Source organism: Mirounga angustirostris, unplaced genomic scaffold (assembly GCF_029215605.1).
Source record: "Mirounga angustirostris isolate CCGP_5_RB_7025 unplaced genomic scaffold, mMirAng1.0.hap1 SCAF_17, whole genome shotgun sequence".
NCBI lineage: Eukaryota > Metazoa > Chordata > Mammalia > Carnivora > Phocidae > Mirounga > Mirounga angustirostris.
Window position 1 is genome coordinate 13,176,010 of NW_026991725.1, and position 24,618 is coordinate 13,200,627.

The 24,618-nt window shown below is 40.9% G+C and overlaps 2 protein-coding genes across 9 annotated transcripts in view; one reads left to right on the forward strand and one right to left on the reverse strand.

Moving 5' to 3' along the window:
• The window catches only part of RPS6KB1 (ribosomal protein S6 kinase B1), an 86,826-nt gene extending 73,055 nt beyond the window's left edge, over positions 1-13,771 (reverse strand). Inside the window, exons 1-4 of the mRNA XM_064582380.1 lie at positions 13,636-13,771; positions 6,677-6,754; positions 4,293-4,415; positions 272-446 (exon numbers count right to left, since the gene is read on the reverse strand). The gene's annotated coding sequence lies outside the window, so the exon portion shown is untranslated. The remainder of the gene's footprint in view (positions 1-271; positions 447-4,292; positions 4,416-6,676; positions 6,755-13,635) is intronic.
• Positions 1-23,342, forward strand: part of TUBD1 (tubulin delta 1) — a 31,423-nt gene extending 8,081 nt beyond the window's left edge. For 6 of the 8 annotated variants that reach the window (XM_064582387.1, XM_064582386.1, XM_045889291.3 and 3 more), the window contains 4 exons: positions 6,125-6,289; positions 13,703-13,843; positions 17,810-17,993; positions 19,519-23,342. In XM_064582387.1, the coding sequence (XP_064438457.1) occupies positions 6,125-6,289; positions 13,703-13,843; positions 17,810-17,993; positions 19,519-19,621 (593 nt within the window). In that variant the 3' untranslated portion in view covers positions 19,622-23,342. Of the gene's footprint in view, positions 1-6,124; positions 6,290-13,702; positions 13,844-14,463; positions 14,928-17,809; positions 17,994-19,518 lie in introns of those variants that run through there. The other 2 variants (XM_054510912.2, XM_045889290.3) reach the window with 2 other exon arrangements.
• The last annotated feature ends 1,276 nt before the right edge of the window (positions 23,343-24,618 follow it).

Sequence of the window (24,618 nt, forward strand, 5' to 3'; positions counted from 1 at the left end):
TCCTTCAGTCTGGTACTTTCCAGCCCTGATCCCTTTGCTCATTGTTCCTTCTCCTTAGTAATTGCTTCCTCCCTCCCTTCTTCACCTCTATTGAAACCTTAACTCATCCTTCAGTATCCAATTCAAGTGATAATTTTTCTATAAAGCTTTCCTACTGAGGCCTTTATGTAAAATAGCCCTCTTTTCTCTAAACTTTAAGGCATTCTCTGTATCTCTTTTATGTCACCTAATATTTTTTAGCTTTATTATTTCTTTAAGTGTGTTTGCTTACCTTTAAAAGTAACAGGTAGGGAAGTCTGGGTGGCTCAGTTGGTTAAGTGTATGCCTTCGGCTCAGGTCATGATCCCAGGGTGCTAGGATCGAGTCCCACATCAGGCTCCTTGCTCAGCAGGGAGCCTGCTTCTCCTTTTGCCTGATGCTCCCCCTGCTTGTGCGCTCTCTCTCCTCTGACAAATAAATAAATAAAATCTTAAAAAAAAAACAACTTTAAAAGTAACACGGGGGCTTGGGTGGCTCAGTCGGTTGAGCATCTGCCTTCAGCTCGGGTCATGATCTCAGGGTCCTGGGATCGAGCCCTGCATCGGGCTCCCTGATCAGCAGGGAGTCTGCTTCTCCCTCTCCCTCTGCTGCTCTCCCTGCTTGTGCTCTCTTGTTCATGCTCTCTCTCTCAAATGAATGTATAAAATCTTCTAAAAAAAAATTAAAAATTAAAATTAAAAAAATAAAAGTAGCACACACACACACCCCTATTCAAAGAGTGCAAAAGGGGGGCTGCCTGGGTGGCTCAGTCATTGAGCATCTGCCTTCAGTTCAGGTCATGATCCCAGGGTCCTGGGATCAAGCCCTGCATCAGGCTCCTTGCTCAGTGGGGAGTCTGCTTCTCCCTCCCCCTCTGCCTGCCGCTCTGCCTACTTGTGCTCTCTCTCTCTCTGTCAAATAAATAAAATCTGTAAAAAAAAAAACAAAACAAAAAACAAAGAGTGCAAAAGAGTATGCAATCAAAAGTTAGTGTCCTTCTCACCCTTTCCCAGATGTTACCACTGTCACTAACACCATGCATTTCCTTAGAAAGGGATTCTGTCATGTGCATATTATGTAGTCCCACTCATTTGCAGCTTCCTTGGAGACCTGTATCTTGTTAATTTCTCTGTATGTCATAGTACTTACCATGTTGCACATCTGTTTACTCAACCAATATTTATTGACTTCCTACTATGTGCCAGTCACTATGCTAAATGTTGGGGATCCAGTGGGAGCCAATGCAGACATTGTGTTCACTGTGAAATGGGAAGGAGAGACATTAAACAAATAAATTACACCAAGAACATATAATTAAAAACTGAGTGAAGTGCTCTGAAGGAACGAAGTACAGTTTCAGGAGAATGTGTCATGAAGAGATCAGACTTAGGCTACAGGGGCAGAGAGGGCTGCTCAAGGAAATAACACTTGAGCCGAGAGCTGGATAAGGACTCGGACATGACTTAGCCAAGGGAGGGAGGAGATAGTAGCATGTGCAGAGGGAATAGCACGAGCAAAGGCCTTGCAGCAGAAGGAAGCGTGGCACATCAAAAGAGAGAAATCCAGTGGCACTGGAGTGCAGAGAATGGGTAGGGGGTGCCTGAAACCTGAGGCTAACGTGGTGAGCAGGGGCAGGACTTGCAGGTCCTTGTAAGCCATTTAGAGGCCTTCCTCATCACCCAAAGAAAAGGGGAAAACTGCTAAACAATTTTAAGCAGATTATTGAAAAATCCACTGGACTGCCTGTGGATAGCTGATTGGAGGTTGAGTCTGCAGGCTTGTCTAGTGATTCCTCACTGGACCTCACTGAGAAAATAAAGGCACTTAGTCACACAGGAGCTCTCTCGACTCCCCACCACGTTTGCAAACCTTACTGTACTGTCTAGACTCACCTTTGCACTTCACCTGGTGTTAACAGTAGGAGAAGTGTCCTGCTCCTATCAAAGGCTGATCTCTCGCTTGGCTTCTGGGTCTCAATCCCTCTCCTTTTTCAGGGACTTAATTCGTCACTCATCTCTTGTCCTCCATGCATCTTTCCTGGATTACTGCCATTAACAACTCTCTGGCATCTCTCACACTGAAAATACCCTCCTTTGACCTCACCTCTAGTGACTGAACCCATTTCTCTGTTATTCTTTAGAACAACGCAAGGGTGTCTGCCCTTGTTGTCCTCTCCTCTTCATCTCTTTACTCTTCAGCCCACTCTGCTCTAGTTTCTCCAACCCCCACTTTTCTGAAATTGCTTTTTACAAGTCACAAGTATGTCCACATTGCCAAATTCAGTGGACCCTTTGCTGTCCTCGTTTCTATCAACCTGTCAGTAGAATTTGGCATGGCTGACCTTTGGTCTTCCAAATCTTCTCTTTGTCTTTTGTGACAGCCCTCTCCTGATTTTCCTTCTATCTCAGTGACTACTTCTTTTATTTCCTTCTTTTCTCTTCTTTTGGCTCCTCTTCCTTTTCCCAAGCTCTAAATGCTGGTCTTGGACCCTCTCCCTGATAACTGGCCCACTTTCATGGCTCTAAACACCATCTGTATTCTCCAGCCTGCTGGTTTATCTCCAACTCCGACCAATTCCCTTAGCTCCAGATTTCTATATCCAGCAGCCTTCCTGTATGACATCTGTATGTATACATTTCATGGACATCCCAAACATAATGTGTCAGAAACAGAGAGCTTTCTCCCAGAAGCTTGTTTCTTTCTCACTCCCTCAGTTGCTCAGTTTTAAAATCTTAGGTCTAGGGCTGCATGGAGCCTACAGGGGAAAAAAAAAAAGATTCTAAAATCTTAGGTCCAGCTTTCTTACAGTGAAGTCTACCATTGCCTCAATTGTATGTGATCCAGCTTCTGTCTTCTAGGTTCCCTTCTTTCCTGCCATTCTCTCCGTTCAGGGGCACAGCCTCAGGGGCCTCTTTACTCATCATACAGCCCAGCTCATTCTCACCAGGAGGTCTGTTCTTGCTGTCCTCATCAACTTCCTACTCCCTCTATCAGGAATATTCTCCTGGCCATTTCCCATTCATCTTCCCAGTCTCAGGTCGCTATTACCTCCTTAAAATGGCCTTCCATGATGATCCTATTTGAGGAGTGAGTGTCTATAATATCATCCCATTTGTTCCCTTCCCAGCACTTACCACTCTTTGACGTTGTTTTTGTTCACTTATTACCATTTTTATTCTTTGTTTCTAACCACTAGAATAGAGGCTCTGTGAAGGCAAGGCCTTGCTCACCACCATGTCCCCTGTCCTCAGAACAGTGCCTCTCATATAATAGGTCCTTGCTAAAGGGGACTAAATAAATGGAGCTAACAAGGATGGATTTGAAAGCAATTGGGGGTGGGGTAAAGTGCACAGGACTAGGTGATGGATTGGATCTGGAAAATGACATAAAGGGAGGTGTAGAGCAGAATTCGTGTGGCCCTGATTTGCATATCAGTATAAATTGTAGTGCTGTTCACTAGCGCTGGGGACGCTGAAAAAGGATGTGGTTTGTGGGGCACAGTACAGGGCAAGGAAAGAGGTGGGTCTTAGACGTGTTGAGTGTGAGGTGCCTTTGCCATACCTAATGGAAATGTCATGTAAGGAGTTGGCTGGAGGGCAGCTAACCTGGTCTTCCCACTTCAACCTTTGCCAACCCAGGGGCACCTAGGTGGCCCAGTCATTGAGCGTCTGCCTTCGGCTCAGGTCATGATCCCAGGGTCCTGGGATTGAGCCCGCATCGGGCTCCCTGCTCAGCAGGAAGCCTGCTTCTCCCTCTCTCACTCTCCCTGCTTGTGTTCCTGCTCTCGCTGTGTCTCTATCAAATAAATAAATAAAATATTAAAAAAAAAAAAAAAAACGGGCACCTGGGTGGCTCAGTCGGTTAAGTGTCTGCCTTCGGCTCAGGTCATGATCCCAGGGTCCTGGGATCGAGTCCCACATCAGGCTCCTTGCTCGGTGGGGAGCCTGCTTCTCCCTCTCCTCCCCACTTGTGCTCTCTATCTCACTATCTCTGTCTCTCTCCTTCAAATAAATAAAAAAAATCTAAAAAAAAAAATTAAAAAAAATAAAACAAAAACCTTTGCCAACCCACAGTCTTTCCTTAAGTATAGCAGCCAGAACTCTGACTTTGTCTAAAAGGTTAAATCCTGTTAGATCCTGTTACTCTCCTACTCAGAACCTTCAAGAGGTTTCCCGTCTCACCCAGAGTTAAACCCAAAGTCCTTGGAGTCATATGTAAGGCTTTGCTCTGTCTGGTTTCCCACTGCTTTGTTGATCTTATATCCTGCTACTCACTCTCTTCCAGCCACATTGGCCTCCATGCCGTTTCTCAGGTATGTCTGCCGTGCTCCAGAGTCTCTGCACTAGATGACCTCGGATATCCACATGGCTCCACTCAGGTGTTTGAGGAGATGGCACCTTTACAACAAAGCATCAGTGTTAGTGGGCAGCAGTGTTTGGCATCTAAATTCTGAGGGGTCCCATCCGTGAGATGGGGCAACTTGCTAAAGCTGTGCTTTGACAGGCACAGAGAACGTGAGGATAGAGGCTGGTCCAAGACTGGGTTTTCACTAGAAAGATCTGATGAAGAGAAAAGGGCAAGTAGCTGGGTTTGGAGAGAAGTGAAGCAAGGGGAAGACTAATGGACTGAGAAGTCAAAGTCCGTGGGTTAGTTAGTCTTATTCCATAGGCTGCTATAACAAAAGTGCTGTATACTAGGTGACTTATAAACAACAGAAATTGATTTCTCGTGGTTCTGGAGTCTGGGAAGTCCCAAAATCGAGGCAGCAGTGGTAGAGTCTGGTCAGGGCCTGCTTCCTGGTTCTCAGATTGCCTTCTCACCATGTCCTCACACGGCAGGAAGGGCTAGAGAGCTCGGTAGGGCCCCTTTTATAAGGACACTAATCCCATTCAGGAGGGCTCCACCCTTACCATACCATCACCTCGGGGGTTAGGATTTCAGTATATGAATTTGAGGGGGGAACAAACCTTCAGTCCAAAATAGGGTCTCAATGGGTCCCAGAATGGTTAAAATGAGAGTGGGTGAACAAGAAGGCTGGAGGGAAAAGTAGACTGTGACAATTAATAATTCATGTATTAGTGCTCAGGCTATGTCCGTTGACTGTTACTTGTTTATTTGTGCCATGCAATAGAATTCAGCTCTAGGTATTTTGCAGAAAAGGATTTTTATGTTTAGAGGAAACTCCATTGGCCATAAGATCAATTTGTGCAGCACTTTGTAGACGTTTTTGTCAAAATCTGTTCTTTTCCTTAGGATATACGATATGAGTTTGTACTGTTATAAAATTTACATTTCATGTTGTTATAGTAATATATTTTTCTCCCTCCTCTAGTTTTTTTCTATAAATGTACAAAACAGCTCTGAATGCAAAACAAATTAGCCTTTCTCCTTAATCCTGTTTCATTACAAATATAAGTTTCTAAAGATAGGCATATTCCTGTCTTTAGGAATCACTGATCGTGTCTTTTTTCCTAGAAGAGTTTGATTTAAAAGGTTCTGATTACCATTTAACTAGGTAAAATAAATAAGAGATCTATGAAAATTTTCTAAAGGAATGTTTAGTGACTATAAAATGATGATAAAAGCATAGTCGTTCTCTTGCTTACTTTATTTTCCTGGGGTGTAGCTAAATATTTCATTCATGTTTCCAGTTTCTTAGCTTCTAAATTCTTGTTTCCTTTTTGGCAAAGTGTCTTTTCTCACTCGTGCTAAAATAGGTGCCAAAATATGTAATCTGAAATAGACATTGTCTCTGAAATTCTATTTTTCTTTTTTTTTTTTTTTAAAGATTTATTTATTCATAAGAGACAGAGAGAGAGAGGCAGAGGGAGAAGCAGGCTCCCCGCCGAGCAGGGAGCCCCTTGCGGGATTCGATCCCAGGACCCTGGGATCATGACCTGAGCTGAAGGCAGACGCTTAACCATCTGAGCCACCCAGGCGCCCTGAAATTCTATTTTTCTATTTACGTTTTTAAATTTAAGCAATTCTGGTCTTGGAGGAGAAAACATGTTTGGCCCCTAAAACCATCAAACCACAGTTGTGTATGGGCCAATGGAAATGTAATGGAATTTAAAAGTTTAGTTCAGATTTTTTTTTTTCTTTACAGGAGACTTAATGGAGAATTTAGTTCCCCATCCTGAATTCAAGATGCTGGGTATTCGTAACATTCCTCAAATGTCTGAGAACTCACTGGCATACAGCACATTTACTTGGGCTGGCCTCCTCAAACATCTGAGACAGATGCTCATTTCTAATTCAAAAATGGAAGAAGGTAAAGGGTATTTTAAAAATATGCAGGCCACAAGCTGGGAAAAGTGCCTGTACTGGAATTCTCAATTTAAACTTGCTTGGCCAGTTGAAATAATGGTGCCTTCTTCTGGTGAGGGAGGCCACCTCAGAAACTCACCAGGACATCCCAGGAGGGTTCCTTAATCACTTCACAGTTTCATTTCCCAAAAATGAAAAAAAATTTCAGAGGAGCGTGACATTTATTTTTTTTAAGGTTATTTATTTATTTATTTTTAGTAATCTCTACACCCAGCATGGGACTCAAATTCACTAACCCGAGATCAAGAGTCGCACACCAGCTGTCGCTATTTCATTTTATTTTTATCAGAGTGATATATGCACGTATTTTTAAAAAATCAAATAGTCAAACCTGCTGATATTAAGCCTTCTTCAATTCATCCAGGTTCTGTAGGGCATGTTCTGCCTGTCCATTAAATGTTAATGAATCCTAAAAAAAAAAAAAAAAAAATCAGATAGTCAAAACTCATCTAAGTGTATACTTATATCCGTACATTGCATTGTATGTAAGTTATATCTCAGGTTTTTTTTTTAAAGCCAAGTAATTGTCCAATAGGAATTTATAACAAGGAAAAGAGCAGTTCCCTGTCCTACACGTCCCCCCTGCCCCAATGAAACTACTTTCAATGTTTTTACCTGTTTTTTTCTGGAATTCCCCTCCATATTTCTAAGTATCTTGCTTATACTGTTACTTATTTTATATTTTATGGTTACAACATACTTTTGAATTAGATTAGTTTTCAGTGTTTATATTACTCTTGATAGGTAGATATTATTTACGGTTGAGCCACATACTGTATACATAGATTAAATCCTATTTCATGTACAGTTAATTTTTTCTTCCTCTGGTTGATAATTACACTTATTTGGGTTATAAGACACTTACTTGTCTGGCTCAGTCGGTAGAGCATGCAACTCATGTTCGAACCCCACACTGGGTGTAGAGACTACTTTACAAAAATTATACTTACTTGGTCAGTATTCTGTGTGCCTATCACTCATCTATCCCTAAATTTTTCCATAAAAATGGATCCCTTCTCCACATATTCAAACCCATCAGGTACTCTCTTACTTTCACTGTCTGCTTGGAAATGTCCCTTTTGGAGACCTCATCCTCTTGTTGCTGCCCTGGTTGCTCTCCGGGCTTGATGAGCAGCCAGCACCGACATCTCTGCCTCATTCTGTGTTCTATCTGATTTCCGAGATTTCACATCTGCCTTTTTTTTTTTTTGGTTTATTCCCTCATATTGATAGACCACACTCTCCAGGAGCTTCCGAAGAAAAAGAGTACAGGGAAGGTAAAAAAAAAAATTTAAAGCTATATAAATGTCATTATTCTGCCCTTACATTTGATTGATAGTTTGCTCAGGTATAGGATCTGAGGGTGGGGAGTCATTTTTGCTCAGAATTTTGAAGGCATTGTTCTGTTACCTTCCAGCTTCCAGTGGTGCCGTGAAGTCCAACGTCAATCTGATTCCTAATCCTGTTTTGTTCTCTCTTGAATCTTTTAGGATTTCCTCTTTGTCTCTAACATTCTGGAATTCCTTAGTGTGGATCCTCCATTATCTCAGTAGAATGTAAGCTTTAGAAGGGCAGAGACTTCTATCTGTTTTGTTTCCTGTTGTATGTTCCGAGCCTGGAACACAGGGCCCAGCACGGCGGCCAGAGCCTCCCTGGGTTAGCCTTTCCTGAGCAGACGGCTTCTAGGGCGAAGCGGGGCACACCCTCTGCTGCCGGGAGTGAGGACATCTCAGGCTCTCCCCACTCCGCGTACTAATGCTCTTGTTTTCCCCTCTTTCAGAAGTCCTGGCCTGTTTCCAGGACCTCTGCTGGGGGCAGAAATATCAGCTTTCTCTGGTTGCTAAGTCAGCCACTGCTGGTTCATTGGCTTGCCAGCTTCCAGTGTTGTTCCCATGATCTTCTCTTCCCTTCCCTGTTTTCTTGTTTATGCCTTTTAAAAATGTCCGTGATTGTCTTGTTAGTGAGATTTTGGGAGAGAGGGACAGTAGACTGGTATGTTCAGTCTGTCATGTTTAACTGGAAATCACTACTATTAGTGATTATTTGAGCAGCATATATTTTATCACAAATAACAATGACAGGTTTCAATACTATGAAAGCGGATGGATTTCCTCTACATTTACGTACCAGTGATACCTTATGGATTGTAGATCATAGTGCCTGAGATCTGGAGATAAATAGAAATGTTACATCTTAAAGGAATGCTTACCAAATTTTTTGGCCTCAGTACCTGTTTTTCTAGTAATACCTATTAACATCTCAAGGAACACAGTGTTCCTCAGGGTATAGTATAAGACGTGCTGCTCTGAGCTCTCTTAGGTCAATAAACCACAGTTTGCTTAGTCATTTTCCCATGCAGAATCTTGAGTGTCAACATTTTTTCACAGTAATAGATACAGCTTTGAACATATAAATATTTTCATATAAGTATATATGAATAAATGTATTTATGTCAACAGGTTGAGACAAATAGCTTTAAAAATCTTCATATATATATATGTATATATATATATACGCCCCCAAGAAACTGCCATATAATGGTGCCTTCTTCTGGTGAGGGAGGCCCCCTCAGAAACTCACCAGGACATCCCAGGAGGGTTCCTTAATCACTTCACAGTTTCATTTCCCAAAAATGAAAAAAAATTTCAGAGGAGCGTGACATTTATTTTTTTTTAAGGTTATTTATTTATTTATTTTTAGTAATCTCTACACCCAGCATGGGACTCAAATTCACTAACCCGAGATCAAGAGTCGCACACCAGCTGTCGCTATTTCATTTTATTTTTATCAGAGTGATATATGCAGCGGGGAGTCTGCTTGAGATTCTTTACCTTTGCCCCTCCCGCCCTCACTCACACTCTCTCTAAAAATAAATACATCTTTTTAAAAGGAAGGGAGGGAGGGAAAGAAAGGAAGAGAAAGAAAGAAGAAAGAAAGAAAAAAAGAAACCTCTCCTAAAGCCATCTGCCCTGCTTCAATTGAGACTTTTTGCCCTCAACAACCAGGGGACACTTGTCACCCTGGATATTCTCTTTGCCTGTCTCCTGGGTTGGATATTCTGCTGTGAAGGTTTAGGCAAAGCCCAAGTGATCTGGGGAAAGAGGAGGGGAGGGGTCATGGTTTTTTTGGGTTTTACTAGATCTCTCTGGTTTCATTATGTACCTTACCCGTAACTCTGCCTTGTGCTCTCCAGACCAGAGACCCTCAATCATATCCTCTCCAGAATGTAAACCTTTAGTTTTATGCTGGGGTAGGGAAGAGGCAGTCGTCATGCTAAACAGACAAGTTTAGCAACATTCCTTAATCAGGAGTCAAACATAGATGGTTCTCTACATGATAGCAAAGCTAGTTTAAGAGCCAGTGACTTAGTGTTTTCATGGATCCCCTTAAAGAATGGTGTATCACCAATGCTGTGCAGAGACAGAGGACAGTAATGTGTGAAAAAACATTGGCATCATTAACGCTGAGTCAAAAAGTGAGAGTCACTGTGAAAACATTTTAGAAAAACCTTAACCAATTTATTTTGTTACATTTTTTATGGTTGCTCAAGAATGATACGATTTTTAAAAATCTAAACCTAATTTACTCTAAAAGAACTCTTTCAATAAGTATAAAATTTAATGATCTAAATGAATCATTTAATTGACATAATTTGACATTTTTTTCTCTTATAATCAATGGTGTCTTAGATGGAAGGAAATACAACATTGTGGATTTATATCCTTTTTTGTTACATGGGTTGCAAATATTTTTCTCCATCATTTTTGTCTTTTGTATTGTATTTTTCACCATATGGGGGTTTTCCATTTTTATGTGAGCCATATATCTTCCTATTTTATAGATTCTGAGCCTTGCCTCAGATATAAAATATTTAGTATTCCCCAGTATTTTTATAGTTTTATGTTTAATATTTAAGTTTTAACCCATCTGGGGCTTATTTTTATTTCTGATAATGCCTTTTTTGTTACTTCTCTTCCCATTTTAAATTTTATTTGCTTAACTTTTCCCTTTTCATTTTTTATAAAACGTTAGTTTTTCAAGGGCCTAACTTTGGAAGGCTTCATTTCTTTATTCTTTTTGAAACTTTTATTTATTTATTTTTGGAACTTTTACATAATGTTGATTACCTTTTATTTCTAGGTAATATAGAGTGATGAATTATCTAACAAATACAGCTTTTAGGGGGGCCTGGGGGCTCAGTCCGTTAAGTGTTCCTGCTGAGCGGGACCCTGCTTCTTCCTCTCCCTCTGCCACTCCCCCTGCTTGTGCTCTCTCTCTCTCTCTCAAATAAATAAATAAATAAATAAATAAATAAATAAATAAACAAACAAACAAAATCTTAAAAAAAAAACTGGCTTGTGATAATGGTTGCATAACTCTGCAAATTTACTAAAAACATCACCGAGTTATACTCTTATCATAGGTGAAGCATATGGTATATAAATCACACCTCAGTAAAGATATTTAAAAATTTATGACCTACTGTAAAAGCTGTATTTGTTTGTTTTTTAAGATTCCATCTATTTGGCAGAGAGAGAGCACAAGCGGGGAACGGCAGGCAGAGGGAGAGGGAGAAGCAGGCTCCCTGCTGAGCAGGGAGCCCGATGTGGGGCTCAGTCCCAGGACCCTGGTGTCATGACCTGAGCCTAAGGCAAATGCTCTGAGCCACCCAGGCACCCATATCACAAGCCAGTTGTAGAACATGTCCATCACTTCAAAAAAATCCTTGTGTTCATTTGCAGTCAATTCTCATTTTTATTCCTACTCCCAAACAACCACTGGTGTGCTTTCTGTCTCTATAGATTTGCCTCTTTTGGACATATAATATAAATGGAAGTAGACAATATATAGTCTTTTGTGTCTGACCTTTTTCACTTCGTGTCTTTGAGGTTCATCCACGTTGTAGTATATATCAGTAGTTCAATCTTTTGTATTGCTCCTGGGTTGGATTTTGCATTGCATTAGATGGATATACCACATTTTGTTTAGATGTCCAACAGTTGATGGATGGTTAGCTTGTTTTCACTTTTTGTCTAAATGAATAATGCTGCTGCGTACATTTGTATAAAGTCTTTGGACATATGTTTTCAGTCTCTCTTTTTTTTTAGACTATCTCACAAACGTGCGATTTACAATGACTTTTTTTTTTTTTTTAAGATTTTATTTATTTATTTGACAGAGAGAGACCCAGCCAGAGAGGGAACACAAGAAGGGGGAGAGGGAGAGGGAGAAGCAGGCTTCCTGCAGAGCAGGGAGCCTGATGTAGGGCTCGACCCCAGGACCCTGGGATCATGACCTGAGCCGAAGGCAGACGCTTAACAACTGAGTCACCCAGGCGCCCCCAGTCTCTTGATTATATACCTATAAGTGGCATTGCTGGGTCAAAGGATAAGTCTGTGTTTAATGTTTTGTAAAATTGCTATACTTTTTCCAAAGTGGCTACACCATTTTACATTCCCACAAACAGTTTAAGAGGGTTTCAGTTTTTCCACATCCTTGCCAACATCTGACATTGTTAGTCGTTTTGATTATAGCCATTCTAATAGGTGTTAAGTAATGTCTCCTTGTGTTTTTTGTGTTTCAATTTGTGTTTTCCTAATGACTGTGATGTTGAGCATCTTTTCATATGCTTGCTAGATTTGTTTATCTTCTTCGGTGAAATTCTGTTCAAACATCTTTCTGACTTTTAAATTGGCTTGTTTGTCTTATTATTGAGTTCAGCATGCCAAAATTTTTGGTTTCTTGTGTTTCTATTTTTGTTGAAAATCAATCTGTTGCTGTGTGCTGAATTTTATCCCTATCCCACGTATACTTTAAGAGTATTTTCTTTTTTTTAATTTAAATTCAATTAGCCAACACATAGTACATCATTAGTTACAGATGTAGTGTTCAACAACTCATCAGTTGTGTATAACACTCAGTGTTCATCATATCACGTGCCCTCCTTAATGTCCATCGTTCACCCAGTTGCCCCATCCCCTCACCTGCCTCCCTCCAGCAACCCTCAGTTTCCCATAGTTAAAGAGTCTCTCATGGTTTGTCTCCCTCTCTGACTTCTTCCCCTTCAGTTTTCCCTCCCTTCCCTTATGATCCTCTGCACTATTCCTTATATTCCACATATGAGTGAAACCATAAGATAATTGTCTTTCTCTGCTTGACTTATTTCACTCAGCATAATACCCTCCAGTTCCATGCATGACAATGTAAATGGTAAGTACTCATCCTTTCTGATAGCTGAGTAATATTCCATTGTATATATTAAGAGTATTTTCTTGGGGCACCTGGGTGGCTCCATCGTTAAGCGTCTGCCTTCAGCTCAGGTCATGATCCCGGGGTCCTGGGATCGCATCGGGCTCCCTGCTCCGGGGGAAGCCTGCTTCTCCCTCTCCCACTCTCCCTGCTTGTGTTCCCTCTCTCGCTGTGTCTCTCTCTGTCAAATAAATAAATAAAATCTTTTTTTTTTTTTAAGATTTTATTTATTTGCGAGAGAGACAATGAGAGACAGAAAGCATGAGAGGGAGGAGGGTCAGAGGGAGAAGCAGACTTCTGCTGAGCAGGGAGCCCGATGTGGGACTCGATCCCGGGACTCCAGGATCATGACCTGAGCCGAAGGCAGTCGCTTAACCAACTGAGCCACCCAGGCGCCCCTAAATAAAATCTTTTTTAAAAAAAGTATTTTCTTAATATTTCTACATGACTGGTCAGTTTTCAATCCTATTTTTGTTTTGTTTCTACATCCCTTAACATTTTTGTATGTATTCTGTTTGTTCCCACAGGTGTATAAAGTAAGGTTCACCCTTTTTAGGTGTATGGTTCTATGAATTTGGACAAACCTCTATAATGTGTAACCTCCACCACAATTGAGATAGAATGTTTCCACCATCCTGAAAAGTTCCTTCATACTTTGTAGGCACTCTCTGCCCCCCACTCCAGCCCCTAGCAACTACTGATCTGAATTTCATTCCTTTGGTTTTGCCTTTTCCAGAATGTTCTATAAATGGAATCCTACAGTATGTAATTTTTTGAGTCAGGCTTGTTTCACTCAGCATAATGCTTTTGAGATTTATCCCTGTTGTTTGTTATGTGCATTAGTAGTTTCTTTTTACTGGTGAGGAGAAACCCATTGTGTGCATATACCACCATCCTTTAATACTCTGAAGAATATTTCATGCCTTTCTCAGGATTGAGTAGTTTGAATCACTTTAGGTCAACCAGATAAGAATTTTTAAACATTTAGTAGAAAAAGCAACTTTTACTTATCAAATAAAAATTTATGTAAAATATACATACCGTAATATGTTTTTCTCTTCTTGCTCAGAGCTTTTTTTAAAATCTCTTGCTTCTTTTCCTTTGGTAGGTATTGATTGGCAGGTACGGCCTCCTTTACCAGGACTTCCTACTCTGGGTAAAGCGTCTCTCAACAGGGGGCTTCATTTTAACATGTCCATCGCCAACTTGGTCATCCTTCGTGGGAAAGATGTGCACAGTGCGGATCTGGGTAAGTGGAAGTTAAGGTGCAATTAATATGTACATTTTGTACATCTACATGGTAACACATTTTTTTTTTAAAAGGAAGTCCCTGAATTTATTTTTAAAGAAAGGAAAATCATAATTTTGTGTTTTAGTAGCAAAATGTAACCATCGTATCAGTTAGTATGTGACCGGACACCAAAAATAGAAGTGATTGAAACAAGATACAGGTTTAATCTTCTTCTGAACCTTGCTGTTCTTATTGTCCTCACCTTATAGCTTCCTCCTTGTAGTCCAAGGCATTTGTCTGAGCTTCACCATCAAATCACTTAGGTATGAGCATGCCGCCCGCCTCCTCCTAGGGTTGCACACCATACTAGTGTTTATATTACCTTTGACTGGGGCTGACTCATGTGCTACAGCTAGCTGCAAGAGTGGCCATGAGCACAGTTAAAATTCGGGGGTTCTCTTACTAAAGAAGAAGGGGAGAATAGGGCATGTAGCATAACTAGTGGTCTCTGTGACAAGCATTTTGTTAACAAAACTTTCAGGAAGTTCGAAGAGCAGTAACCTGTCAGCTTTGTATTTTTATGGAAAATCTCCAAGTTTGTCTTATCTTTATTTGGTGGTTTTGTTTTATTTTTTTAGAGATTTATTTATTTATTTTGGAGAGAGAGAGTGCATGCGCGAACGAGGGGAGGGACAGAGGGAGAGAGTCTCAAGCAGACTCTGCTGAATGCAGAGCCTGAAAGGGCCTTGATCCCACGACCCATGAGATCACGACCTAAGCCAAAACCAAGAGTTGGATGCCCAACCAGCTGAGCCACCCAGGTACTCCTTATTTGATGATTTTAGCAGTATCAAATTGGCTGCTTCTAGCTGTGATATAAAGAAAACCAGTCCCACATCGGGCTCCTTGCTCAGCAGGGAGCCTGCTTCTCCCTCTGCCTTCTGACCCCCCTGCTTGTGCTTTCTCTCTCTGACAAATAAATCTTAAAAAAGAAAGAAAGAAAGAAAAGAAAGAAAGAAAACCAAATAATCTAGTTCCTGTAATACACCTTTGATAAGAAAGTGGTAATTAAAAGGGATCATTTCAAGTCTGTCAAATGGTATACTTTCTCCCACCTCAGAACATTTTCTTCATATTCTTCATTGTAGATTTTAAATTAAGAGAATTAATAAGAGGATATATAAAGTAATCAAACTTCCAAAAATGTATCCACAGCAAATGACATACATACAGAGAGGTGTTCTTGCAAAGATATTCACTGAAATATCTTTCACACAGAAATGCAGAAACAGGGCGCCTGGGTGGCTCACTCGTTAAGCGTCTGCCTTCAGCTCAGGTCATGATCCCAGGGTCCTGGGATCGAGTCCCACATCGGGCTCCCTCCTCAGGGGGAAGGCTGCTTCTCCCTCTCCCATTCCCACGGCTTGTGTTCCTGCTCTCACTATCTTGGTCTCTGTCAAATAAATAAATCAAATCTTTAAAAAAAAAAATGCAGAAACAACCTAAATGCTCAACAGTAGGAAATGTGTTAAATAAATTATGGTATACTCATATAATAAAACTTTATGAGTGATATTTATTGACATGGAAAAGAGGTTCACAACATATTACTGAATGAAAACAGATTACGGAACAGCGTTTTTGTAAAATTACAGATACAAGGTCAGCAAAATGTTCATGGTCTTCTCTGGGTGGTAACATTTCAGATGTTAGTTGACTTTTAAATTTTCTTTTTTTTTGTTTGTTTCAAGTTTTTACTTAAATTCCAGTTAGTTGGGGCGCCTGGGTGGCTCAGTCATTAACCGTCTGCCTTCGGCTCAAGTCATGATCCCGGGGTCCTGGGATCGAGCCCCACATCGGGCTCCCTGCTTGGCGGGAAGCCTGTTTCTCCCTCTCCCTCTCCCCCTGCTTGTGTTCCCTCTCTCGCTGTGTCTCTCCCTGTCAAATAAATAAAATCTTTAAAAAATTAAATAAATAAATAAATTCCAGTTAGTTAACATATAGTGTAATACTAGTTTCGGTGTCGGATTTAGTGACTCATCAGTGACACACAACACCCAGTGCACATCACGGGTGCCCTCCTTGATACCCATCACCCATTTAGCCCATCCCCCGCCTACCTCCCCTCCAGCAACTGCCAGTTTGTTCTCTGTAGTTAAGAGTCTGTTTTATGGTTTGCCTCTCTCTCTTTTTTCCCCTATGTTTGTCCCTTTTGTTTCTTAAATTCCACATACGAGTAAAATCATATGGTATTTGTCTTTCTCTCACTGACTTATTTCATGTAGCATAATACACTCTAGCTCCATTCATGTTGTTGGAAATGACAAGATTTCATTCTGTTTTATGGCAAAGTAATATTCCATTGTATATGTATACCACAACTTCTTTTTTTTTTTAAGATTTTATTTCTTTATTTCAGAGAGATGAGAACACGAGCTGGGGGAGGGGGACAGGGAGAGGGAAAGAAATCCTCAAGCATACTCCCCACTAAGCGGGGAGCCTGATGCAAGGCTCGATCCCAGGACCCCAAGATTATGACCCAAGTGGAAATCAAGAGTCAGACACTCAACCAACTGAACCACCCAGGCGCCCCTGTATACCACAACTTCTTTATCCATTCACAGTCAATGGACATTTGGGTTCCTTCCATAATTTGGCTATTGTTGGTAATGCTGCTATAAACATCAGGGTGCATGTGTCCCTTTGAATCAATATTTTTGTATCCTTTGGGTAAATGCCTACTAGTGCAATTACTAGGTCTGAGGGTAGCTCTATTTTTAACTTTTTGAGGAACTTCCATACTGTTTTCCAGAGTGGCTGCACCAGTTTGCATTCCCACCAGCAGTGTTAAGAGGGTTCCTCTTTCTCTGCATCCTCACCCACACCTGTTATTTCCCGGGTTGTTAATTTTAACCATTCTGACTGGTGTGAGGTGGTATCTCATCATAGTTTTGATTTGTATTTCCCTGATGATGAGTGATGTTGAGCATCTTTTCATGTGTCTGTTGGCCATCTGGATGTCTTCTTTGGAAAAATGTCTATTCATGTCTTCTGCACATTTCTTAACTGGATTAACTGTTTTTTGGGTGTTGAGTTTGATTAGTTCTTTATAGATTTTGGATGTTAACCCTTTATCAGATGTTATTTGCAAATATCTTCTCCCATTCTGAAGGTTGCCTTTTAGTTTGGTTGATTGTTTCCTTCGCTGTGCAGACTTTTTGTCTTGATAAAATCCCAATAGTTCCATTTTTGCTTTTGTGTCCCTTGCCTCCAGAGACGTATCTAGTAAGAAGTTGCTATGGCCGGGGCGCCTGGGTGGCTCAGTTGGTTAAGCGACTGCCTTCGGCTCAGGTCATGATCCTGGAGTCCCAGGATCGAGTCCCGCGTCGGGCTCCCTGCTCGGCAGGGAGTCTGCTTCGTCCTCTGCCTATCCCCTCTCATGTGTTCTCTCTCAAATAAATAAATAAAATCTTTAAAAAAAAAAAAAAAAAGTTGCTATGGCCAAGGTCAAAGAGGTTGTTGCCTGTGTTCTCCTCTAGGATTTTGATGGTTTCCTGTCCCCCATTTAGGTCTTTCATCCATTAAATTTTCTTCGTAATACTTTTCTGAATGGTGTGAATTATTTTTTTTACAATGAATATGGATCATCTATGCAAAAGCAATATAAAGCTAGTTTTAAAGATTTTTATTTATTTTTGTGAGAGAGAGAGTGCGCACACGAGCAGGGGGAGGGGCAGAGGGAGATGCAGACTCCCCACTGAGCAGGGAGCCTCGTGCAGGACTCATCCCAGGACCCTGGGATCATGACTTGAGATGAAAGCAGACGTTTAACCAACTGAGCCACCCAGGCACCCATAAAGCTAGTTTTAAAAGGCAAAACAAAAGGAGACTTCTGGTGAAATGAATAAGAAAATATGTTTATTAATTTGTTTCCAAAATTAATGATTTATGATGTAAACAATGGCTTGTGTTGTTTTACTCTAGGAGGATTTAAAGATTCAGCTCTCTATACTTCTTGGTTAGAGCCTATTAATGCTTTCAATGCGTGGAAAACCCACCGAGCCTTTAGCAAATATGAGAAGTCTGCAGCATTGGTCAGCAATAGCCAGTTCTTACTAAAACCACTTGATACGATTGTGGGCAAAGCGTGGAATATGTTTGCTTCAAAGTAAGTAAAAAATAAATCTACAAACCTTTCTAACCTTAGGCAGATAATATCTTAAAACACAAGGCAGGACCTGGAATGTTTTAGTCTGTTTGGTTTGCTGTAACAAAAATAGCCCAGACTGGGTATCTTATAAACAACAAAATTTATTTCTCAGGAGTTCTGGAGACTAGGAAGTCCAAGGTGAAGGTGTTGGCAGATTCGATGTCTGATGAAGACCTACTTTCTGGTTCAAAAGTGGTTTCTTTTCCTTGTGTCCTCAAATGGCCGAAGGGGCAAAGAACCTTTCATGGGCCCCTTTTAAAAGGGTACTGATCCCATTCATGAGGGCTCCTCCACCCTTGTGACTGAATCACCTTCCAAAGCCCTCGCCTCCTAATACCATCATCTTGGGGGTTAGGATTTCAATGTACCAATTTCAGGGGAACACAAACATTCAACCTATAGCCTGGAGTAAGCATGGCTACCACTGTAGGTATGAAACTGGGTCATGTTACTTCAGGTGTCATTTTCTTAGCTGCACAGTGGGTCTACAATGAGGATATGCGGTGAGGATTAAATGTGATAATCATGTAAAATTACCTACTATAGTGCTGTTATTGACTAGTCATTTCTAAATGAAATGAAAGTAGAAATTTCATTATAAGGATGGGACAATAAAATAGTTTTCCAAAATAAGACCCTTGAAAAAATGGAAGAGATTCTGATCTTGTTCAGCAAGAGGTATTCCAAGTTCAACTCCATCTGCTAAGAAACATCTGCTTGATACTAAGAAATGTGTTATCAGATTTCCTGACCTCGGCCACAATTACTTAATGTCAAAGCAAAATTCCCATATCAATGGGCAAGACCTTTACTGTGATTAGTCAGGATTCCCAAGGGCCCCCCATCCTGCACGTGGCCGTTCCATAAGCCCCCACTCCCAGGACTGTGAACTCTGTCCGTTTCCTGGTATTGTTCTCTTCCCATTCCCATTAAATGGCAGCAGCCCTTATTACCTCAGTTTAATCCATGTCTGTCCTTGGCATTCTTTTTAACATGATTTCTCCTGCCTCAGAACATTTGGGGGTATGAGATATTCAAAGAACCACGTGGCATAAGTGCAAATTACATGTCTGAAAAATACCTGGGACACTTCACTTCATTCCTAGAACTGGATTAATGTGTTTCTGCAGTTTCAAGGCTTAGGTAAAAATTCTCAGGCACTTTTTAGAGTTGATATTGAACCCAGTCATCTCTGTAGGGTGTTGAATATGTGCTGGGTTCGATAACCAAATCTGAACATGCTTCTTTTTCCTGTGTGCTTCTTATTGTCACTCTCTTGAACGCTAAAAAGACAGGGAGCTTGACATAAACTTTCAGAGTTTGCTAATCTTTGGAATTAACATTGAAGCAAATATAAGACATTTAAGAGATTCTGCCATCCTCAAATATTCATGAGCTAGGAAAGTTCTATTTATTGTTTGATTTTAAGAGTTATTCATTTGCCTGAGATTTTTTATTTTACATTTGCTGTTTCTTTCACCAGAGCCTACATTCATCAGTACACAAAATTTGGAATGGAAGAAGAGGACTTTTTGGACAGTTTCACATTGTTAGAACAGGTTGTTGCCAGTTACTGCAACCTCTAATCTCGAACAAAGGAAAAAAGTACCTTAAGTCATTTTTGGGCTAAAATATTTTCAATAGTACTTTCTCTGTACGGTTTTCAAATGTCTACCTGTTAAAGTAACAAAGTCAAATGCTGTTTCCTTTGGCATATTATGACCACGGAAAAGGAGGAAAACCTTTTAAACCGAGAACATCATGTGTTTTTTTTTTTAAAGATTTTATTTATTTATTTGACAGAGAGAGACACAGCGAGAGAGGGAACATAAGCAGGGGGAGCAGGAGAGGGAGAAGCAGGCTTCCTGCTGAGCAGGGAGCCCGATGCGGGGCTCGATCCCAGACCCTGGGATCATGACCTGAGCCGAAGGCAGACGCTTAACGACTGAGCCACCCAGGCACCCCGAGAACATCATATTTTCAATGAAAATGTCTACTTGGTATTTTCATTTGTAAGAAAGAAACTGGTGCTTCTATAAAAAAATTTGGAAACACTTTGCTGAAATGTTGGAACTCTGGAAGTATCCAAAAAAGGGAATATTATGTTCTGTCCCCATGTTTCTAAGTCTTCCCTTCTTTTTTTTTTTTAAAGACTTTATCCGAGAGCAAGCGAGCGTGGGGGGAGGGGCAGAGGGAGAAGCAGGCATCCCACTGAGCAGGGAGCCTGATATGGGGCTTGATCTCGGGACTCCGGAAGTCTTCCCTTCTTTATTCCAAAAAGGATTCACTAAATACCAGCTAAACTTTTACAGCACAATTTGAAACTGAGAAATTGCAGAAACTGAGAAAATGCATTTAATTGAAGTGGATGCCTTGAACCACAAGAGGGAGCTATTGTCATATGCTAGATTATGAACTTTTTTAAAAATATTTTCTTCTGTAACAGTAAGATTTTCCACTTTAAGCAGCTATTTAAAAATAAATATCAGATTTTGTTAATAAATGTATATCATGCTTAAGTACAAAAGTAAGGAAGTAAATGCTTTTCTTAAAATTTTCTAGGCATCAGAAAATTGGGTCAGTTTTTCTTTTAGCCCTTGAAATGTAAGAGCAGAAAGTGACTTTATTCAACTAGTGCTTTCAGATTACGTATAGGTATTTAGCTAGCGTGAAAGATGTTATGCTTGTCAGTAAAAGGGGTAAGTTTTCACTAAAATTTCACTAGGTTGAGAAAATTACCACCAAGGTAATACTGTCCTTGATGAAATTGAACATACAGATGTGGGTTTCACTCAGAACAAAACACACTTGGAAATTGGCAACTGAGTTTGAAGGCGATTGTGTATTTCAATAAAACATGTCACATGCAGTGTATTAACATATGTCAAATGGGAAACAAATAGGAACATTTGCCCCTTCTGCCAAATCTACCAGTGGTGATTTATTTTTATATGGAAAAATGACAGTTCACAGCTTCACTGGTTTCTTCCTTTTCTTTCCATATGGAAATGATTACTTTTTTGCTGTTTTTCTTATCAACTGTTGCTATGATTTAAAATACTGAGCCATATCTTATTTCTAAGGAATGTGAAAAGTGGTCTGTTCAGCCACTAAAGGCACACCCCTCTGCTGCATTTTGTTAACCCAAGTATACTTGAAAAATAATCAGATAATGATTTTTACAAAATAAAGTTAAAAGTAATGGTTTTACACTGAAGACATCCAAAGACTGAAACAACTTCCCAAACTGAACTAGCATTAATGAAGATCCGGAGCTTACCAGGGGTTAAGCTGATTCTGAGGAACCTGCTAGAAGTGAAGCTTAAAGAAAGTTGTAAATCACTTTATATTTAAGAAAGGAATTCATGAGGTACCAGTGGGGACAAGTTTATTTCTAATTTGGCAACTCATGAAATCAATGGCAGGTGAATATTAGAAGAAAGCCCCAGTTAGACACAGCTCTGGGTCCATTCACTTATATGAGTAGAGCCTTTTTTATGATCCACAACTGCATTATTTGATGTGTGTGAATACCTAAATATTTGCAGACTTGTTTTAAAACATTTAGATGAAAAAATTTTTTTTTCTGTTTGGAGTAACAAAATTTTTGCTGTTAGAGTTGTGATTTAACTTTAACACAAAGGGGATGCCAAAGCTTCAAGATAGGGGGTGTAACTGGAAATGTACTTTGTGCAGAGAAAACGGCCGATCAGCCAGGGCAACATTAGGATCATAACTTCCTGGGCATACAGATCCAGAAGCTTTGAACTTGAAATATCTTAGATTACTGGGTAACTGGAGTACTATGTTGTCACTCACATTTCTCCCAGAGCCCACACACACTCCCTGTAGGCAATAACGAAGTGTAAATTCAAACTGCTTATTTTTAAGCCTCTTCACTCCTTCATTTGTGCTTTTGTCAAGAGTTCTTTAAGCGGTGGAACCTGTTTCTTCCCATTCATTCCCTCTTGCTTCTAGCTTTGCCCCTGCCTACAGGATCCAGTCAATCTGCAACATCTTTCTCCTTTATTTAACCTGTCACTTAGACCTTAGCCAACATATCCACGATTCACTGTTCTCAGGTAATTCATTCATTCCATCAATATCTAGTCAGTGCCAGGCACTGACTTAAAGGGGTTAAGACCACATAGTCTAAGTGAAGAAGCTTACAGTGTAGCTAAGTTTCTTTGAATGTCTTTTTCTTTTTTTTTCTTTTTTTTTTTTTTTAAAGATTTTGTTTATTTATTTGACAGAGACACAGTGAGAGAGGGAACACAAGCAGGGGGAGTGAGAGAGGGAGAAGCAGGCTTCCCGCGGAGCAGGGAGCCCGATGTGGGGCTTGATCCCAGGACCCTGGGATCATGACCCGAGCTGAAGGCAGACGCTTAACGACTGAGCCACCCAGGCGCCCCATGAATGTCTTTTTCTTTTTAAGATTTTATTTATTTGACAGAGAGAGACACAGCAAGAAAGGGAACGCAAGCAGGGGGAGTGGGAGAGGGAGAAGCAGGCTTCCCGCTGAGCAGGGAGCCCGATCCCAGGGCTCGATCCCAGGACGCTGGGACCATGACCTGAGCCGAAGGCAGACACTTAACGACTGAGCCACCCAGGCGCCCCTTTCTTTGAATGTCTTGATGCTCCAGTCCTAGATTCCTCATTATTGGTTATTTTCCCCATGTCCATGTTCCACTTTTTTACAGGGAAGATGTAATACAGGGAACAATGAGCTCGGAGTTCTAGTCTGGGCTTTACATTGGTCTGAAAGGCCTCCTCCCTGGCTCTGGAGACTATTCTGCGGGGTACATACCAATGATTCTTCTGACCGCCATGTTTATCACACTTGAATTCCTGTCCAAAATTTTTGTTTTAAAACATGCTCCATATGTTCCTATCACAGTATTCTCTCCCCATGAGCCCAAGGTTTGGCAGTCAACCCTCTCTTGCTCTTCAACCTACCTACCAAATACGGCTTTACTCACTAACTTGTCATTTTTGGCAGATAATCAGTTATTTAAGAGATGTCTGCTTGGGGCGCCTGGGTGGCTCAGTTGGTTAAGCAACTGCCTTCGGCTCAGGTCATGATCCTGGAGTCCCTGGATCGAGTCCCGCATCGGGCTCCCTGCTCAGCAGGAAGTCTGCTTCTCCCTCTGACCCTCCCCCCTCTCATGCTCTCTCTCTCTATCTCATTCTCTCTCTCAAATAAATAAATAAAATATTAAAAAAAAAAGATGTCTGCTCATCTTTATCAATCACACTGTTTCCTATGGGTTTTAGGGATGTGAGCTAAAAAATCTGGCTTTACGTATTTAACTAAATACCTTCCTACTCCTGTACTCTGAAATGTTTCGGATGATGCAATGTCAGCCTTATTAATAAATGGAATCCCACTTCCACTAGCCAGAATGCTTGCACAAGAATTTAAGATGAACAGGGGCGCCGGGGTGGCTCAGTCGTTAAGCGTCTGCCTTCAGCTCGGGTCATGATCCCGGGGTCCTGGGATCGAGCCCCACATCAAGCTCCCTGCTCAGCGGGAAGCCTGCTTCTCCCTCTCCCACTCCCCCTGCTTGTGTTCCCTCTCTCACTGTGTCTCCATCTGTCAAATAAAATCTTTTAAAAAAAAGAATTTAAGATAAACAGTGTAAGTATTTCCAGTTTCTGGGCAACACAGTGTGGGGTCAGTGTTGTAGAAGTTATGGCATTTAAGGGAGAAGAGGGAAAAGAGAAAATCCCAATCACTGAGATCCCAGGCAGCCAGTGACACAGGAAGAAATGAAAAGGAAGGTTAATGATGCGCCCCCCTCCAGCCCCCAAGAGCCGCTTACAAGCAGAGAATAGCTTACAAGCATATTAAGAAAAAGACGATGGTTCTGAATTATGGATTTTACCTAAAGATGAAAAATCTAAGAATAGCTTAAAAGAATAGCTTAAAAAGGAACAGGAAGCTAAATAACGTGTCATTTAGCAAATAATTCTCTTACCTGAATTTATCTCCTTTGCCAATGATGGAGCCGATAAGATGAATACTTTCATGGCTTGTCTAATTATTTACATTGGGAGTACACAAAAATTCAAAGATTCTGTACCTGTGCTGTCCAGTAAGGTAGCCATTAGCCACACGCGGCTCGCGCTGTAAGTATAAAATACACATTGGATCTTGAGGACAGTATGAATAAAAGAATGTACAATATAAATATTTTTAATTGTTGAAATGATATTGTGGACGTATTTAGTTAGATTCTTTGAATTGGTATTTTTTGTTTCTTTTTACATTTTTTTTTTTAAAGATTTTATTTATCCAGGGGCGCCTGGGTGGCTCAGTCGTTAAGCGTCTGCCTTCGGCTCAGGTCGTGGTCCCAGGGTCCTGGGATCGAGTCCCTCATTGGGCTCCCTGCTCAGCGGGAAGCCTGCTTCTCTCTCTTCCACTCCCCCTGCTTGTGTTCCCTCTCTCGCTGTGTCTGTTGAAAAAGTAAGTAAAATCTTTAAAAAAAAATTTTTTTTTATTTATCCATTTGACAGGGAGCGAGCACAAGCAGGGGAGCATCAGGCAGAGGGAGAGGGAGAAGCAGGCTCCCCGCTGAGCAGG